At 39.6% G+C, this 19,675-nt stretch overlaps 1 protein-coding gene across 19 annotated transcripts in view; it reads left to right on the top strand.

Annotated features, from left to right (window-relative positions):
* The window catches only part of FNDC3B (fibronectin type III domain containing 3B), a 353,909-nt gene that overhangs the window by 81,175 nt on the left and 253,059 nt on the right, over window positions 1–19,675 (top strand). For 11 of the 19 annotated variants that reach the window (XM_025284392.3, XM_006068123.4, XM_006068124.4 and 8 more), the window contains exon 3: window positions 16,359–16,434. The exons of the other annotated variants lie outside the window; for them this stretch is intronic. In XM_025284392.3, the coding sequence (XP_025140177.1) occupies window positions 16,359–16,434 (76 nt within the window). The remainder of the gene's footprint in view (window positions 1–16,358; window positions 16,435–19,675) is intronic. 19 annotated transcript variants of the gene reach the window in all.

Below are 19,675 nucleotides of genomic sequence, written 5' to 3'. Positions count from 1 at the left end.
ATTTTACAATCTTCTCTGCCTTAGGTCTGCCAATTCCATTCACTACAAAGCCTTCTAAAAAGGCATAGCCTATGTATAATCTCTGTCTCATAAAGGAAAATGTTGATGCCATGCAGAGGAGGGTGTTATATGTGGCACTCACAATAATTATGACATATGATATGTAATTATGACAGCTCTGAGCTGTCTGGGTTGAGAGACACTTCAGAATTTAATTAGCCAAAGGCAATAATAATAAGATACAAGATACAATCAGTATCCTTCAAATGGTAGAAATAGAGCTGCCTTCAAAACGGAGAGGATTAAGGAAAAACACTGGCGTGGCAAGGTTGCACTGCAAAATAACAGCAATTTAAAATTTTATGGTGGTTTTAACATTATGATTGTTTTCAACAGTGTTTGTCTGGTTGCACTCTAAACTCCAGAGGAGCAGGGGTTGTCTCTTGGCCATGCTGTACCTGGCGTCTGAGGTAGCATTCAGTAAGGTAGCATACAGTAGGTCCTTCAGAGTGAATGAAGGATGAACAAAATGAACAAGTTTAATTCATCTAAACCAGGGCTTAAAAACTGGCTACCTATTACATTTTTCATACAGGCATTAAAAAAGAAAAAAAGCTTTATGATTAACAAATAATTAGGTGCCAATCTTTAAAAATGGGAAGATCTACACAAAATTCTGGATCTTTCTGTTTTTTAAAAACCCAGAAGATCTGGTAACTGGGCTGATTGTCCTACTTGGCAAAAGTTGACGGACCCGAAGTAGCAGCCACCCACTTTGGATGGGGAGTACCGTCCTCAGGCCCCCTTTGTCCACTTCACTCAATTCCCAAACTTGCCTGGTCTCTGTGGTCAGCTGAACTTGCAACCTGGGAATTGTTTACCTGTGTTTTTTTTTTAGCTTTGTAATTGTTTCATGTGCTCACACATACTGGGTTTTAAAAACAAAACTATTTAAGATTTTTCGGGCACACTCAATGTATCATACTGATGAAGTGATTTTAAGTCTCTTAGTTTTCTCCTTTCCTTATATAACTTGTAGAATGAAGTAGTATGGACTCTGGCTCATGTAGCTATGTAGAAGGATTTCAGTTATATGTCTTACAACTTTGGACCCATATGTTGTTTTATTTGGCCTCTGCTTCACAGTGAACAGTATTCGAGTCCCCAATCAATGCCATATTGAACACTCATCAAAGCATAGGAAGGGCAGAAGAAATGACCAGGCGCCTTGGTTTTACTGTTTACAAACTGGTTAGGGGGCATTAAACACAGATGCAGGGTATCAGCGTTCAAATGGATAGACATGCAAATACTTATATTTATAATATTTTTTACAGTTTCTCCAAAAATTGCATTCCTTAGGTACTTATTAAAGTAGAATTTTTTGAATGTAAAATTTTCCTGGTGTTGCCTAGATGAAGCATTTTTATTTAAATCATTTCTATATTGACTTTCTCTTTGAATAAAACTACATTTGATAGACTTCCAACCTCAAATTTCTGTTTTTTTAAAATGCATATTTGTCATGTTGGATGTGATATGATAGCCATTGATAGAGTACAGTACAAATTATATATATATGTACACACACACACGGAGGAAAAAAAATGGGACTGTTCTCTTCTAGAAAGTGTTAAGACATATGTTTCCACATAATCATTTTTATGTTGGCAGACTCATCTTTTCTGGTCCAAATGATTGACTTAAAAATATGACTGTATAGCAATTATCTACATTACGTTTCCACACAGACAATAGTGAAGCAAGCTGCATAAGTTAGCAACAGTAATATCTAGATTCCAAATGCGGGTGCAAAAAGTAAACAGCCTTCCAAGGAACCCGTTGCTGAAGCGTCCTAGTATTGTATCTAGGTAATTTGGGGGCTTCCTTGTCTTCAGATTAGATTTAAATTGGAATTGACCAGAACTAGGTACCCCCCTTAGTAATCTTCCAGCCAGCTCTGCTGTTACAGTAAATTGAAGCTGAATTATGGTGGGCCTCCGGAGGGAGCAGTTCAGTGGCGCCTTAGTGTTCATGCCTCCACTGGTATTGCTTCTCAGCCCTGGCCCTTTTTCTTTAGTAGGCGACCATCAGATAGAGCACTGCTGAGAGGATGTCTGTTTTATGTGCAGTGTGTGCTTAGCACAACCATTAACTAAATACTTTGACCTGGATCCATTCTTTTTTGCCCATTCCTTGCCCCTTGCAGTATAGGAGGTGTGCATTTGGACATCTGCATTTAGAAAATTACTTTGCCAAGGGTTTCTGCTTTGCAAGTAACAAGGGAACTAGTTAAGCAGAGAGAGCAGCAAGTAGGAGCTATTTGGTTTCATTTTGGGGTGTCAGGTTAACCCTTAAATAACAGATTTGAACTTCACAGATCCACTTATACACTTATGTTTTACAGTAGTAAGTGTTATAGAACTATACCATCCCCATTGGTTAAGTCTGCAGATGTACAACTGAGGATACCTAGGATCTGCGAACGCAGAGGGCTGACTATAAGTTTCAGACGGATTTTTGACTTTGTGGAGGGTTGGTGCCCCTAAGCTCTGCATTTTTCAAGGGCCAGCTGTGTTTCTAAAAAAGTGGAAATCAATCCTTCTGAGCTAAACCTTAGATGTAGAGAAATGGACTTGTTATCCAGTTGTGTTTCACGACTTCTAATTTTTAGGAGTTGTTAAAATGTTCTTATGTTTTCTAAGTAGATAGAACAATTCACACCGAAGCATGTTCTTGGATAGAAGTTTCTTTGGTCTTCATGTATATTGGAATATCGAGTTGTCATTCTAGTTCATGGGGAAAACTGTGACACACATGCTTTTGTTAGTGATGTTGTTTAGTAGCCAAGTTAGCCAGAGTCATCCAGCTCATTTATCTTTTCTGATTTGTTTTGCATTGACAGAGTACATCTATTTAAAATCCATCTTAATTCTCATCACCTTGGCAAAAGGGCTGTATAAAAAGCATCCTTATAGAATGGCTGTTTCTTTATCATTTATTTTGCAACTTTAGTCATGATAGAAAATAAGTGTAGTGTAAAATGTGGATAGGATATGAATTACAAAGGAATGGCATCCATATTTTTTCATAAAATGTTTGCATTGAGAAATTAGACCTTAGGCTTAATATATACTCTGTGAATAATATCTGTTTTAAAGACCAGGGAATCAACTGAGAGTGGAATTGAGTAATGGACGACATCACCCTTTAATAGATGGGTATTCACATCTATGGGCGTTTACTTCTCAGACTTTCTGTTTTCTTATTTTTAAAGTGGTTTACTCAGGGTTAGGCACTGAGAATCTTCCCACTTTTTATCACCTGCCCATGCGGCTTCAAGCTGCCTTGGGACTTTGAGGAGCCTCCATTAGGGAGACTTGAAGAGAAGCCGCGTACTCAGTGTAGGCTTTTGCTTTGCAGGGAGGCAGTGGTTCATTTTCCAACCATTATTTTAAGAACATGGGGGAAATGTGGGCTAACATGTTTTGTAACATTCCAGAGATGTGTCTTAACAATGTAAAAGATATATTAAAGGTCAGATTTTTTTTGGCATTGAAAGAATGCCAAGGGTCTGACTACAAGTTTTGGGCATTTACTTCAAACTTGAACGTTACTTTTTAAACTTGCTGATCACCAGAAGGTTTGTTGTCTCAACTTTATGCTCAATTTTGAGTTGCATGGTTATTTGTTAAATTATTGAAAAGAATGACTTACTTTTTTGGTGGTGGGGTTGCTGTGCTGTATGGCTTGGGGATCTTAGTTTCTCGGCCTGGTTGAACCCGGGCCATGGCAGTGAGATTGCTGAATCCCAACCACTGGACTGCCAGAGAACTCCCCAAGAGAATTCCATTTGATATTTTCATTTTTTTTTGTTCTCTGTGTGGTAGAGGGAATGAATAGTATTCATTTGAGGCTTATGATGTGCTAAGCACTTTTATATATTATTTCTTCCAGTGAACATACACCTTGTAAGGTGGTAATCATTTTTACAGACAGAACCACAGATGAGAAAGGTTACATACTTTGCACATGGCAAATCACAGGACTAGGATTTGAGTCCCCTATGTCCTACCATCCAGGAACGGTGGTATTGCTTGGACTTAGGCGTATCTCCGTTGTTTTGTTCAGGTAAACAGTCAGGAGAGACATGGGACTGGGTTTTGTATAGTAGTAAGTTGTAAGGCTTGCGAAGAAGAGTATTCCTGCTATTACCTTAAGTTTCCTTCACATCACCCCTGAAAGATGGCAGTGAATCTGGCTGTGGAGCTTCTCAGAGTTGCAAACCAAGCTGGAGTGACTGTCTGAAGCCTGAGGCACCAACTGAGTTTGGAGGAAGAGGTGGGTGTGAAGTCATTTCAGGCCCAGGTCGTCAGAGTAGCTCCCTTTCTTTCCCTAGGGAATGGTTCTTTCCCTGAGGTTAGCCATAGGGGAGCAGTTTCCTCTGGGATCAGCACCTGCTGAGAGATGGTGGTGACCAGAAAGAAAAGGCAGGGGCTTGTCAAGCCTGGGCACAAGGAAAGGACCTTTGTCTGCCTTCTTTTCTTCCAAACTCCGCCTTTCTCTTCCATTCAAAAATTACATCATCCCTGAGGCACAGTTTTTGTGTCTTAAGAAATCTGAAAACTTATTATAAGACTTGAACCTATTAGATTATTTTTTGTTTCATTTCTGAATTTATAATTATTTCTCTTAAGTAATGCCACAATTAAAAAAAAATCATTTAAGTTTATCCTTCAAAAAGAAATCACTCTGAGCATTTCTGAAGTGTCTCACCTCTGCTCATTCTTGTTCTCAGGGGGAATACAAAATTAGGTGTCAGGCAGCATTTGTGCTGTGAGACCACACCCCTTTGCTAGTGAGTTCCTCATCTTCTTTGTTTCAGATTGATGAAGGGCTGCTTGGACTTTGACTCTCCTCAAGATGTTAATTATATGTTTCAAAATCATGTGTTCTGTTAAAAATCACTTACGCATAGCCTTGGAAGAGCACTGGAGGCAGGGAGGTGCTTCAGGGGTGTAGAATATTGTTTGGAGGCCTTGGGAAATAAATCTTAACTTCATTTACCACCAAGACATGTTTAGTCAGTGTATATAAACAAAAGAAGTCACAGTGTGCCTGGACGTTATTTGTCCCAGATGGAGTTTAAACTTGGCTCATTATACTGCGCTGATGTCATGGTACATAAACTGGCCCGAGTTAGAGACGTGCATAGAATCTGCTGTGCGCTTGTGTGTGCTGAGGGCGTGCGAGGAGGAGGGAGGGGCTGGCTGGAAAATCGTTGTCACATTTTTCCTTTGCTGTCTGCATAGCCTAGTGTCAGTCCTGAATTTGGACTGGGTGCAGAGTGAGGGAAGAGTCGGAATAATGTGTTCATTTGTGCAAGTCGGTATGTGATGCACTCAGGGATGTCGTTCTTCCAAGACTGAGTGTAAGTGCATCAGGCTTTCCAACAGTTGCTTACGATGCTCTGGCAATACAATCTAGAGAGGAAAATCTTAAAGCAGTACATTTTTGAAGAGCATTTTCAAGTCTGTTTGCCTTGAAATCTTCAGTCTGGATAGTGTCTTTAAACTTTTTAATGGTCTTAAGTATCCTGCTGTATAATTCTGTTTTCCTGGATTGAAGGGTAGATAACCTTTCAAACTAGTTGCTTAAGTGTTTAAAAAGGCAGAAAAAGGCGGACCCTTGATGCCTCTTAGAGAAGCTGGCCAGGTTTAATTCTTCCTTCGAGCTTTGAGAGGACCCAGAAAAGGGTCCTCTCCTGGTGTTCTGGGTGCCTAATAGGCAATCGACACATACTGTGGTGTTACTTTGTTACATTTTATTGCTGACTTCCCTTCTGATAATCTTAATTAGAAGCAGTTCCAAGTAATTCACAGCATTTTGTGGATATAAAGAGCTTAGATTTCAGAACTACTGTGAAAGGATTCCAAAGTCACTCTTGTTGCTGGGATCCACGGAAGCCGAACAGACACCGAAATGTGAATGAGCTGCGAGGTGATCCTTCAGGAAAGCCAGAATGTTTCTCAAACTGAAAATCTGGTCAGAGGTGAGAATTGGCTGGTTTTAGATTTTATTGAGAACATGAAATGTGGCAGATGTGGCAAACTTTTTTTCTTCAGACTTTCTTATTAGAGGCCATGTCACTGGTAGAAATTTGAAGAGAAAGAAATATTAATAACAGTTATTTATTGAGCATATACTATATATAAGGCCTTCTACCAGGGCTGCCGGGGGGTTGCTTTCTTCTTTAGAGCACACACATAAGATAGGTGTTTTATCTTTGCAGAGGAGGAAATGCAGGGTTAGAAATGTTAAGTGCCCTGTCTGGCACAGCTGGGACTCAGCTACGATTTGTCTGATTTGTTCTTCTCACTCTGTATCTTTGGTATCTTCATTGATTTTAAACTCTTAGTTAAAAAGTGAATTGAAAGTAAAATGAGATGAGCACAAAGTGACTTAACTACTCGGTATGTACATAGTAGAGTGAAGTCTCTCGGTCATGTCCGACTCTTTGCGACCCCATGGACTGTAGCCTACCAGGCTCCTCCAACCATGGGATTTTCCAGGCAAGAGTACTGGAGTGGGATGCCATTTCCTTCTCCAGTATACATAGTATATAGTGTTACTTAGAAGACAAGTCTGGCCTGAACCCCATCTAATTTTACTTAAATGTGTATTGTAGCAGGAAGACAAACATGTAGAAGTATGTGGTATTGCTTCCTTATTTTTTTTAGTCTTAAAAGAAGTAATAAAATTCATCTTAAATTTAATAATTAAGTTTTATGTTGTGTGTCCTTTTTTTTTACACTTATCTGCAATTCTGAGTCCTTAAATTATTTTTTCAAACTTTTTAAATGTATGCATGATATGCTAAAAGGCAAAGTAGAGCTTAAAGATATAAAAAATGAATTAGCTAGTCTGAAATGGGATAGTCTAGGAATCAGAACAGGTGTTTTGGGGATATGATTAACTTGGAACACTTGAGAATAAGTAATGATTCTCGTTTGGTTCGTAATTAAATTTGTTTCCCAATAATCCCAATAATAGTAAACCCTATTAGTCCTCCTTTCCTTTTGATCAGCAAATCAGCCAGCAACATAGCGGGTGGACAACATTGTTGGATTGATGAGTTGGCTTGAAGTAAAGGAAAGGACTGCTAGGTTGCCTGATGAGTGCTTTAGGGTTTAGCATTTTAGAGCAAGAAACCAAAGGGAAGAAATAAGAGATAGAAAAAGTCTAGGAAGAGGTGGAGACACGAGAGGGACAGGCTGTGAAGGCCCCTCAGTTATCAGTGCTAGGAGTGGTGGAAATGGAAGTGACAGAATCACAGTTAGATAACAGAATTAGAGAGAGTGACAGGAAGTAGGAAAAATCAAGTAGTTACGTCTGGGAGAGCCATGCCCATGACTTCACCTCTGTAATCAGAGATACCGTGGTGTTGACAGGGAGGGCAGCACTCTTCAGCAGCGAACCCTGTGATCTGGATAGTCATATTTAAAGGTTAAACCGTTGGTTATTTTTGAAAACTCTTACTTAGAACTGTGTAACCCCTGCATTATGTCACAGTTGGATGTTTAATTAATATCTGTGCTGGTCTCTGTGGGTCCAGTATCTCCCATCTCAGAGATGTTTGAGTTTCTCACTGCTATCATAGTTACTTAGCAGTGTTGCTTTCCTACTGGAAAATTCTGCTCACAGGATAAAGTCCAGACTTTCAAGCAGAGCAAACAAAGACTTTTCTGAGGTGGGCCTGGCCTGCTTCTTCAGTCTCACCTTTTACCCCTCTGTTGCTTGCTTATGCCTTCACAGCCGCATTGGAATTCTCTAGCACACTGTAATTCTAAATGCAGTGAACCGCTCAGTGCTTGTGCTGTGTGATTGTTCTTTGGCTTATCTTTTCATTTTCCCTTTAAGTGTCACTTCCAGCTATAACTTTTCCTGATGTCTTGGTGGTTTCTTCAGTTTCCAGAGCGCTTGATAGCAAATAATCATGTTTTTTTTTTTTTTTTTTTAAAACAGCTAATTGTGTTTTCTACTTTTGCAGCAATACACAAATAGGGGTCAGCTTTTATCTTTCTCATCTTAAAATCATCAGTGCTTAATAAAGTGCCTAGTACATAGTAACTACTCAGCAAATATTTGTTGAATGATCAGGGTTTCAATAATTACATTAGGTATTGTTTTACATAAGTTTAATCAATACAAAAGCATGGCCTGAATAAGTGATGATAATGTACTGTGCAGAGGCAGGGAAAGGCTAAGGTCTCTAACTCAGAGTCTTTCCAAAACCATAGAATATTAAATATTTGTACTCATTTCTAATTTTATGTTAGTGGGAATAAGATATAAGGCAATAGTATTAATAGTAATAAGAAAAGTTAACTCTAGGCTGTTTAAAGACAAAATATTGGGAACTGATTTTCTTTTATAGGAATGAGAACATTCCTCATGGGCACATTATTTCTTGATTATGTCTTAGTGGGGGAAGAACAGTGTTCAATAAATGACATGGCCAACATTGAAATGAGTTTTAAAAATGGTAGAATACTGGGAATGTAGGCAGTTAAATATGTTTCTTCAGCGGCCTTGAGATTCCCACAGTAGAATTGTCTATGAGGTTCAGTGCATAGTTTACCAGAGAAGGGTGTTAGTCACTCATACGACCCCATGGACTGTAGCCCGCCAGGCTCCTCCATCTGTGAAATTTTCCAGGCAAGAATACTGGACTGGGTTGCCATCCCCTTCTCCAGGGGATCTCCTGGACCTAGGGATCAAACCTGGGTCTCCCACATTACGGGCAGATTCTTTACCATCTGAGCCAGGGGTGTGACATCAGTTGGTACGTCAGTGTGGATCACATTGCTCTGCGTCAGCCAACCAAAAACCAGACATGAGGTAGCTGGCTCTAAACGCAGGATGACATGCAAGATTTAGTGTGCAAAGCACATCAGATGAAAAGTGATCCAAATTGCTGATTCCCCATCAGTGTGGCCAGAGCCCAGCTTGGAGATACAGGGTGCGTGGATGGAGTTGAGGGGTAGGAAATGGTTTTACCTCATGTGGTGGATATTTTTAATAAGAATTGACCCTGAAATGGTGATGACAGGAATCAAATTTTGTTCCCAGTGAACATAATTATTTCAGCTAAAGCAGGAAGAATTTCTTTTGGATACTCCACAATTCTGTGAAAATATATTCTCCAGCGGATCTTCCCGACCCAGGATTTGAACTGGAGTCCCCTGCATTGCAGGCAGATTCTTTACCAGCTGAGCTACCAGGAATCAATAAAATGAAAAACATTTGTTTAAATAAATGTAATGCTGCTCCAGGGGTATTTGGTGACTGTTACTCTTAGCCGGGGAAAAGCTACACTTACACTCACACTTGCATTTTTGGTCTTTTTTGTTTTTGACTTTCATCTGAAAAGTCCTATAGTTGAAACTTTAGATTCAGGCATTTTTGGCTGTCTTAAAAGAGGCTTTGAACATAGTTTGGGCCATCTATATTACATCCTGCATTTTTCACACCTAAGTTAGTGCTATATTTTTATTCTTAGCAAACAGCTTTTTTGGTAATAGAATCTCTTTATTCAGGGCACAACCCATTTAAAGGGAATAGAAATGTATAACTTTACAAGCTGCCACTGTTTTCTTTATAGCCCTTATCACTATCTGTAAATGTTTTGTTTTATTTAAGTCATTCCTTACTCCCATCCCATGCAAGTTCCCATTTGTCATGCTGCCAGGTAGGGAGAACTTTGTGTTGTTCTAAGTCTCTATTTTGTGGCCTGATGGAATGCCTCACCTATTTTGGGCACTCATCAATATATGCTGAATTAAGATGAACTAGAGTAGTAATTGGAGAAGGAGATGGCAGCCCACTCCAGTATTCTTGCCTGGGAAATCCCATGGACAGAGGACAGAGGAGCCTGGTAGGCTATATTCCATGGGGTCACAAGAGTCGGACATGGCTTAGTGACTAAACCACAGAGTAGTAATTCTTCTAAGGATACTTACTTCATGAAATGCAGTTATTGAACTCATTTGAATATACAGTTTACCCTTGAACAGGACAGGTTTGAACTGCATACATCTGCTTATATTTATTATTATAAATATTATAAAATATTTTAAATTATAAAATATTATGCATATTCCCCCCCCTAAATACATATCACAGTACTACACCATCTGCAGGTGGTTGAATCAGAGGTTGTGGAGGGTCAACTGTAAAGTTATATGCAGATATTTTTCACTGTGCAGAGGGTTCAAGGTCAAGTGTATATATTTTCAGCAGACACTGGTGTGATTTCAGTGCATTAAAATGTTCTCCTTGGTTCATCTAACTTCTCTTTCCTTGGTTACCTGTTCGTGCATTCCTGTCTTTTTTGTTAATGAAGGCTGACTTTTGAGAAGTATAGAAGCTTAAGACCCAGTCTTTTTCAGGAGTAATCTTTTATTTTTCTTATGCCTATTAGGTCATGAGAAATGGCACCTAATGATAGTGATAATCAAATAGCTTATTGGTTTCTCCTAGGTTTCTAAGGGAATTCAAGGACTTGACAATGACTTTATGAGAATAAATCTTGCCCAGTTTAAAGGCAACTCTTTGTTGTTAAGGGATGGAGTCCTTACCACCCAACTGCCATGTTGGGGGTAACAGGCTTTGCCTCAGGGAGTGAGCACAGATTTCCTAGAAGAGAACTTGTCCTCTGTCATTGGGGACATGCTTTTGATCCAGTTAAATGCATTCTCTCCTTATAGCCATTTATTGAAGCATCTCTCTAGAGAACTGACTCTGTGAAACCCACACCTGTTGGGGAGGAGGAGGAGATGCTATGTGGTAGAAGAGAAAAGCATGCATTTTGGTCAGGCAGGGCTGGGTTCCAGTGCTGATTGTCAGTTTGTAGTTCTGTGACTTTGGACAAGTTACTTATCCTCTCTAAGCCTCAGTTTCCCCATCTTTAAAGTCTGGATGTCCTTTTGCCTTGATCTATTGTGTAAGTATCCTTGGAGGCTCCCTGGTCTTATATGTTCTTTTCCTACCAGCTTTGGATTCAGGCTTTAGGTTGAACATGCGAGCAGGTGAGTCAGTCAGTACTTTCCTATTATCTTCTAGAACCTTCTAGTTTAACTGCTCATGTTTTAAATCCTGGGACCTTTTCTTTGTGTATGTTATTACCACAAAGGTGATTGTCAGTCATTTGCAGCTCATCATCTCGCTTTTCGTAAAAGAGACAGAACTCAAAAATCAAATGATGCTACTGTTCAGTTTTGCTGGAGGCCAGCTGCGGCCTTGACACAGAGACCAGAGTCTCAACGGTGCGTCATGATGGATGCTTTGGGTGGAACAAAAGAGCCTGGGTGAAGCTTACCAGGATTTTTTTGGAGTTTGGGAATCTGAAGTGTGTGTGTGTTCAGAAGAAAGGTGCTACTATTCCTTTCCTGGAGTCAGAGGTCACTTTTTAAGTTGTTAGATCTTCCTGGATAGAATGTGTCCTTAACCTAGAACTCATTGCAGCTTTTAGTTTGTAATACTCCTTTCTTAAGATGTCTGTTGAATATTCATAACTGCTCTAAACGAGAATGTTCATGCATACATGAAACAGCTAAGAGTAAGACAAGCTTCACAGATGTGGCAAGTGGGAAAAGCTCTGAAAGTGAAATGAGATTTCCTAGCACTGTTTATATCTTGACTAGGTATGGAATTTAACTCTTGAAAATACTGCAAATGTAACATTTCATCTTTGGTCAGTCAGTACTACAGTCCGAGCAGGAGCTTTTGTGATGAACACATACGTGGCAGTGATGATTTAGTTGGTGCCTGGTAGTATTTTATTTGAGGCAAAAATTAGGAATTTGTCTCCAGGAGATTATCTTCTGGTTAATCAGGAATCCAAAATTTAAAATGCAAAAGTAGCTTTCCTTTTGCTCTTCTGGTGAGTTAGAAACAGAATTCTATTTAGATTTATACCTGTGAAGAAAGATGTTATACCTGCTTCACTTGTCTTGTTGGGTGAAGCTTTCCCAGGATGCTGTGTTTAGCCTTTTGCTTAGTTATGTTAATTCTACCTCTTGTTGTATTGTTTCTTTAGACTTTGGAAGAATGGTCACTTATTTTTCAGTAAACCTTAATGAACTGCCTTTGGTTATGTTGGGCTGCTTGGTTCCTGTAGCACTAACGGATTTGAAACAGATCTGACAAAACAATAGTAGCCTGAAATATGTCTTTGATTAACATGGCTCTATGTTAACATCTCTGGGGGAAAAAAATCTATCAGTGGTTAAAAAAAAATCTTCTTTTTTTCCCCTTCTCCTCTGACAAGACACAGAATACAGCATGACTTGTTTTAGTGCTGATTTTGGAAAAGCAGGAAATGCTTACTAAGTGGGCAAAAAATGATGAGGTTTGGACAGTGATGTTATGTTTCACATTCTGTATTTAAGAGAACTTGTAACTGTAATGTCTGCTTTGTGGCTAAAGAAAGAAAGGAGGAGGGAGGGAAGGAGGGTGGGGGGATGGGGAGAGACAGATTGAGAGAGAGAGAGAGAGAGACAGAAAGACAGACAGACGGAGTGACTTGTTCTATACAAAAGGTTAAGTGCCAGGGAGCCTGCGGGTGTGACTCCCGCTCCTCAGGGCCGCACGGTGCCAGGCCCGCTGCTGCCTTCTCATTCACGTCTCTGGTTAGGGACAGATCACTGGGCTGATGTGTGTCAAAAGTTTATTTTTATATCTCCTTTATTGACAGCAAAAACAGCATGGTGGTCAGTCCGCTTCAGTATAATAAAATGCTTTCTTTTAAAATATCTCGGTGCCAAGATGAATACAGTTTGCTCAAATAATGACTTTCACTCTTGCTAAGAAAAATTGATATTGGGGCACAGGAGATTTGCCTGGTTTCTGAGGTAACTTGGTAGATTATAATCTGGTTGCCATAGAAACACAGCAGCAGGGAAAATTACAGAAACTAAACATTTGAAGAGAGATATTTTAATAGGATATGTGAAAGCCCTTTACCTATCCTCTTTCTCCCTAAAGAGATGGGGTGGGGGTCAGGAATGGGCCTCCCGGGAGCAGCGAGGGGAAGGCATAAATGGCTTTTGGAGGCTGGCTGCATCAAGCCACTCCATGAGATGTGGCCCGGTGTCGGCGACCGCAGAGAAACTGCTGCAGACACTTTTCATACAATATGATAAGCAGATAATGTGATAGAACCTGGAACATGTTCCAATTCAGATATCCCTTTTCTTGCCTGGGACTTCCCATAATATTGGTGAATTGTACTTTTAGAACTAGCATTTAGGACACGTTGTCTGACAGTTATGAGTGTAGTGGAAGAGAGTATATGCATTTAAGATTGTCAAAGAATATCTGGGTCAGAGTCTTAGTGTTCACTGATTTTTTTTTTTTCCTGCCTGAATAATTCGACAGGCATATCTTATAGACCTATCCCTAGAGGCTTAAACACAAAGCAGATGCCTTCTGCTCTGTTACAGTGATGTTAGAATTGGTTTAAGGATTTAAAAAAAAAAAATGGGTAATTTTCTTTCTTGGACTGTTTTATTCCCCTGTAGTTGAGTTATATTCTATGTGTACATAGAAATAAAGTTAAGTCAAAAATATTTTCATGTTAGGAATGACTTTAAAAATTCAGTTTCAAGAAAGCAATGAAAATGTCTTAATCACTCCATAGAGATCAGGAAGGATTTCCTTTTGAGTTCTTAAAATGGCACAGTGTGTACATTGGGGAGGATTTGAATGCTTAAGACTGAAAAATTATTAACACAGTTACTGTACAGGAAAAATAAATTGCCTTGAAATAACTATTTTAATTCAAGATAACAAGAAGCACCAGGGATGAAACTTGTACTGCTTTTCCTTGAATGGTCTTGTTTTTTCTAGTTAATGTATTTCTAGATTAAAAATGTTTTAATATCCCAACAGTGTTTCCTGGAATTATTAGTATAAGCAAAATACATAGACTTTAAAGATTTAGCTTTTAAAGATAAAATGGTTTTGATCTTAATAAATAGTTTTTAAAAATACATAAATTATGGTCCATATGGGGTGCTCAGGTGGCTCAGTGGTAAAGAATCTGCCTGCCAAGGCGAAGACATAGGCTCTATCCCTGGGTCAGGAAGAACCCCTGGAGAAGGAAATGGTAACCCACTCCAATATTCTTGCCTGGAGAATCCCCATGGACAGAGGAGCCTGGCAGGCTACAATCGATGGAGTTGCAAAGAGCCGGACATGACTGAGCCACTAAACCACCACCACCACAGTAAATAAAGTTGACTTTTAACATTGCGTGTTATGAAAGCTAAATTTCTCAAAGTAATGGTTGCAGTGGTTTTCCATAAGTTTTATAACTTTCATTCATTCAGTAAAAATATTTCTCAAGCACTTATTCTGTGTCAGATCTTGCCCTTATAGAGCCTAGATTAAGGCTCTATAGGGAAAGACAGACACAAAAATAATTCCTTTACCATCCTAATGGCAGAAAGTGAAGAGGAACTAAAGAACCTTCTGACAAAGGTAAAAGAGGAGAGTGAAAAAGCTGGCTTAAGGCTCAACATTCAAAAAATGAAGATCATGGCATCTGGTCCCATCACTTCATGCAAATAGTTGGGGAAAAAGTGGGAACAGTGACAGATTTTATTTTCTTGGGCTCAAAAATCACTGTGGATGGTAACTGCAGTCATGAAATTAAAAGATGTTTGCTTCTTAGAAGAAAAACTATGACAAACCTAGACAGTGTGTTAAAAAGCAGAGACATCACATTGCCGACAAAGTTCCTTGTGGTCAAAGCTATGGTTTTTCCAGTAGTCATGTATGGATGTGAGAGTTGGACCATAAAGAAGGCTGAGTTCCAAAGAATTGATGCTTTTGAACTGTGCTGCTGGAAAAGACTCTTGGGAGTCCCTTGGACAGCAAGGAGATCAAACCAGTCAATCCTAAAGGAAGTCAATCCTGAATAGTCATTGGAAGGACTGATACTGAGGCTCTAATTCTTTGGTCACCTGATGCAAAGAGCTGACTCATTGGTAAAGACTGATGCTGGGAAAGATTGAGGGCAGCTGGGAGGAGAAGGGGTTCAGAGGATGAGAAGGTTGGAGGCATCACTGACTGAGTGGACATGAGTTTGAGCAAACTCCAGCAGATGGTGAAGGACAGGGAAGCCTGGTGTGCCACAGTCCATAGGGTTGCAGAGTCAGACATGACCTAGTGACTGAACGACAACAACAACAACAATTAATTGCAATTATAGATTTTAGGAAGGAGCTGAGTTTCATTTTGTTTGTTTTTTGAGAACCCATAGTGCAAGACCTGTCCTGTCCTGGGAGTCAAATGCCAGTCCTTAATCTGGCAAGGATAAATGGGTGGTGGCTGGTGGAGGAATGAGTAAGGTGGGCAGAGGGTAGAGATGAAGGAGTGCAGGGGAGAGCATTGCAGACAGAGGAAACAGTGTGCTTGATGGTTTTGAGGCAGGAACCAGGCTTGCTCCCAGGACTTCAATATGAATGTGACATTGACATCCTTCTGTTGTCTAGAAATATGTAGTCATTATTTTAATAGTGTTAATCTTGCAGCTGATGATTTTTTAACAAGTTTTTTAAACTTGGATTATGTCCTTTCATTTCTATTTAGATATAGATTAATTATTTTCCCCTTTTTGTTATCTAAAGTAACTGAATGAGATTAGAACTAAAATTCTGAGATTCTTGAAAGAACATATTTTGCCATGGCATGCGTGGTTTAGTCTTCTGGAAGTTGTCTTCTGATAACAAAATATCTATGTTATATGACTAAAATAGACATTTAGGCAATAGATTTAAAGATTTGTGTGTGTGATAGGTCCTACTTATACTGTTCATTACTATTTCCAGGTCCTATACATAGGTACTTTTTTCCCCATAAACATTTTTCTTATAAATTGCTTTCCATTGTTATAACATAGGAGAATTCACTTAGCTATATACAAATGCATGTACTTATCCCCCATCAAATTTGAACCAGATCTAAGACATCTCCTAAGTTTTATGTTTATACAAGATTCTGTATGTATTCTGCTATGTATTTCTTGTCTAGTACATAAATTAATGAAACTGTTGAGGAGAAAACCCCAGATGTTCTAGTATTAAATTGAAAATTAGGGATTTCCCTGGTAGGTCCAGTGGTTCAGACTCAGTGTTCCCAATGCAGGGGACCTGCATTCTATCCCTGGTCAGAGACCTAGATCCCACATGTCACAACTGAAGATCCTGCATGCCACAACTAAGATCCAGCACAGCCAAATAAATAAATAAGAATAAATTAAAAAAATTGAAATTAATGTGTTATTTTGGCAGGTTATTCTCGTTCAAGTTAATCCAGGTGAGACTTTCACAATAAGAGCGGAGGATGGAACACTGCAGTGCATTCAAGGTAAGGAAGTTTTTTGTAAGCTTTCTAATAAAAAAAAATTTCCTTTATTATTTTATGGAAGTAAAGTTTATCTCTGAGTCTGCATGTGATTTTCTAGAAGTAAAATTTATCTTGGATTTTTTTTTTTTTTTTGCTTTTATTAGGGGCTCCTTAATGCTGAGTGGGCCTGTGATATATAAGTGACACAGTTAAATATCTTGAGTATTAATTGACTTTTAAGTGAATTAAATCAACATGGGAAAGTTTGCATTGTCTTCATGTATTATGGAATTTGGTCCCCTGAAAAATCCAGAGATTTTTAAGAGACCTTAAAATTCCAGTAGAGAATAGCACATACTTTTTCAAGTTAGATGAAAGTTTCAAATACATACTGTGATGCTACCCAAATGATGCTTTTAGAGGTAAAAATCTATATTAAATATCTCTTAGTTATTTATTACTGAGTAACAGGTTACTCAAATTTGGTAGGTATATGCAGCATTGGTTGTCGACAGTTTCTGTGGGTCAGGAGTTTAGGTGCAGCTTAGTTGTGTCCTGTGGCTTTGGGCCTATGGAAACGCGAAGATCCAAGTGTGGGCTAGGGCTGCAGTCCACCATGAGGCATGTCTGAGTGTCAGTCTGTTTCCCGGCTCGCCTAAGTGATTGTTGGCAGGGTTTAGGGTTTTTTGTGGGCTAGTGGCAGGCAGCTTCCGTCTGTTCCTTGCTAAGTGGCCTCTCCATGGAGGTGCTTACATTATGACCGCTGGCTTCATCGGAGCAACAGCTACAGGGCAAGAGGGAGTACTCTGTCTAACCCACTCGAGAACAGTGATTACACAGCATGTGAATACTAGCAGGCCGGAATCACTGGGGGCCCTTTTACAAGGCTGCCCACCACAGTGCACCCTCTGCCCTCAGTAATTCATGTCTCTCCTGTGTGTAAGATATCCCCTCCTAAGATCTCCAAAAGTCCTATTCCATTACTGCATCAGCTCTCCAAAATCTTATCTAAATAAACTCCAGGTATAGCGAGGCTCCTTGAATGTAGTTCTTTAAGGATGGCTCCTAGGCCATTTCAGTTAATTTCTAGTTTGTGTAATACTGGTGCCTCTTCTCTGTCATTCACTTTGGAAAGAGAGAGAGACATAGGTACTCTGATCCATATGAGGCTCTACTGTAGGAAGATCAACCCAGATCTGGAGTTAGTCTTAGATACTGCTGTGTTGGAGGGCACTCTGGTGATAGCTTTTTGCAGTGATTGGGATTATCGGACAAATGGTAAATTGGCCTGTAATTGAGCTCAATACTGGGTTGTTGGTTAGACTGAAATCTGTCCAAAGGTCTTATTGTTAATACCTGGGCTTGCTCACCAATATATAAAGAAAATGAACGGAAATGCCCTTTAGTTTTCCATAGTGAACTACATGGAAAAACTTAATTTTTTTCTATTCTGCATAATAGAGTATGCTGATGTGTAGCTTCACTACTTGTTTTTTTAACTGTAAGAACAAGAATTTAGGAAAAAAAAAAAAAACTCATTTCAATTGCAATTAATCTGAAATGATTTAGCCGTTCACGAACGGTATTTTTTCTGATGGCATTTCGCTGATTGTTGTGTTCCCGAAATTGATGGTTGGTGTTCTAAACCATTTAAAAACCAAACCATACGAAGGAACTTCAGACAAAAGAAGAGAGAAAATATTTTAAAGTAGTACAAGATACAGAATCTTCCACCTACTTGTATTACTGTACCATATTATCAACAAGTAAAACCTCAAAATTCACTCTGTATCTTTAAAAAAGAACATACTAGAAAAAAACAAGATGAAAAGTTATTTTTCCTACATAGAAAAGAAGCTGATGTTGGCAGTTAGTAAGAGAATAGTTGAGCTTCTGGTCATAGTAAGGTTGGAACCCAACGTACTGGCTGGAAGACTGTGTCCCTCTGCAACTGAGTATGTGTAATAGAATCTATAAGAAGCAAATTGCTGAGTGGATCAACTTGTATAAAGTCCACTTTTTCAGGCCACCTGCTTTTACTTTTGGTGTTTGAAGAGGGGCTGTGTGTGTATGTGTGTGTGTGTGTGTGTGTGTGTATGTATGTGTATTCATCTAGTTAGCCTCTTCCTCACTTCTTTTGAGTGCATGTTCGTAACTGGTATACTCTGCAGGGTATTTTGCAAGTATATTGCTCTGTCCACAATGGGAGCTTTGTATTTATTCATGATGCTACTTGGAGATAAGTGACAAGTGACACTAACACCCCTTTCAGTGATTTAAAAAAAATGCTGTTGACTAAAGAAGAATTGTGGGGCCATTTATCTTTGGCTTCCTCCGAGTCTTCAGTCTTTATTCTGTTCTGAACACCCAGATACTGTGGTTATCTTTATTTGGGACATATTGGTACCTGGCCCAGCTAATTGAAATGACACAGAACAGGATGAGAGGGACAAGGACCTGGAACCCCAAGTGGTTTGCTAGGGCTTGGGAGGCACTGGGACAACAGGATCAACTGCAGGAACTGGAAGGAACCCTAGTCCAGACCCATTGTTGGCCATTCCTGTGTAACAGGCAGTCACTCAGGCCAGGTGTCCTCACTGACCCCTTCATTTGCATTCCAGTGTGAGTGAGTGAATGCTTCACTCCAGATGGGTAGAACATATCAGTATAGAATGTGGGAATAGGCAGTATATTTATAAATTCGTTGTGATTAACATCCTTATCATTGCTAATATATATTTTTTTCAACTTTTAGGCCTATGTATTCTCTCATTGCATGGGTATGACAGATACATATGAAGCTGAGACCTGTAGAGGTTAACACACAGCTACAGCCACATAGGGAGAAAGAGCAGGGCTCTTGTTTTTCAAATAATTTTATTTATTTTTGGCTGTGCTGGGTCTTCGTGGCTTCGCAGGGTTTTCTCTAGCTGTGGTGAGCGGGGCTCCTCTCCAGTCGCGGTGTGTGGGCTTTCCATTGCGGTGGCTTCTCCGGTTGGAGCACAGGCTCTAGGGTGCGCAGGTTTTGGTAGTTGCAACACCTGGACCCAGTAATTTTGGCTTCTGGGGTTTAGAGCGCAGGCTCAATAGTGTGGCACACAGGCTTAGCTGCTCAGCTGCATGTAGGATCTTCCTGGATCAGGAATTGAACCCATGTCTTCTGCACTGGCAGGCAGATTCTTTGCCACTGAGCTACCAGGAAAGCCCCAGGACCAGAGCTCTTTATTGCCTTGCGCTGTGGCTTTACATCAGGGAGTCATGA

Source organism: Bubalus bubalis, chromosome 1 (genome assembly GCF_019923935.1).
Source record: "Bubalus bubalis isolate 160015118507 breed Murrah chromosome 1, NDDB_SH_1, whole genome shotgun sequence".
In the NCBI taxonomy this organism is placed as follows: domain Eukaryota; kingdom Metazoa; phylum Chordata; class Mammalia; order Artiodactyla; family Bovidae; genus Bubalus; species Bubalus bubalis.
This window is presented reverse-complemented; position numbering and strand designations above follow the sequence as displayed.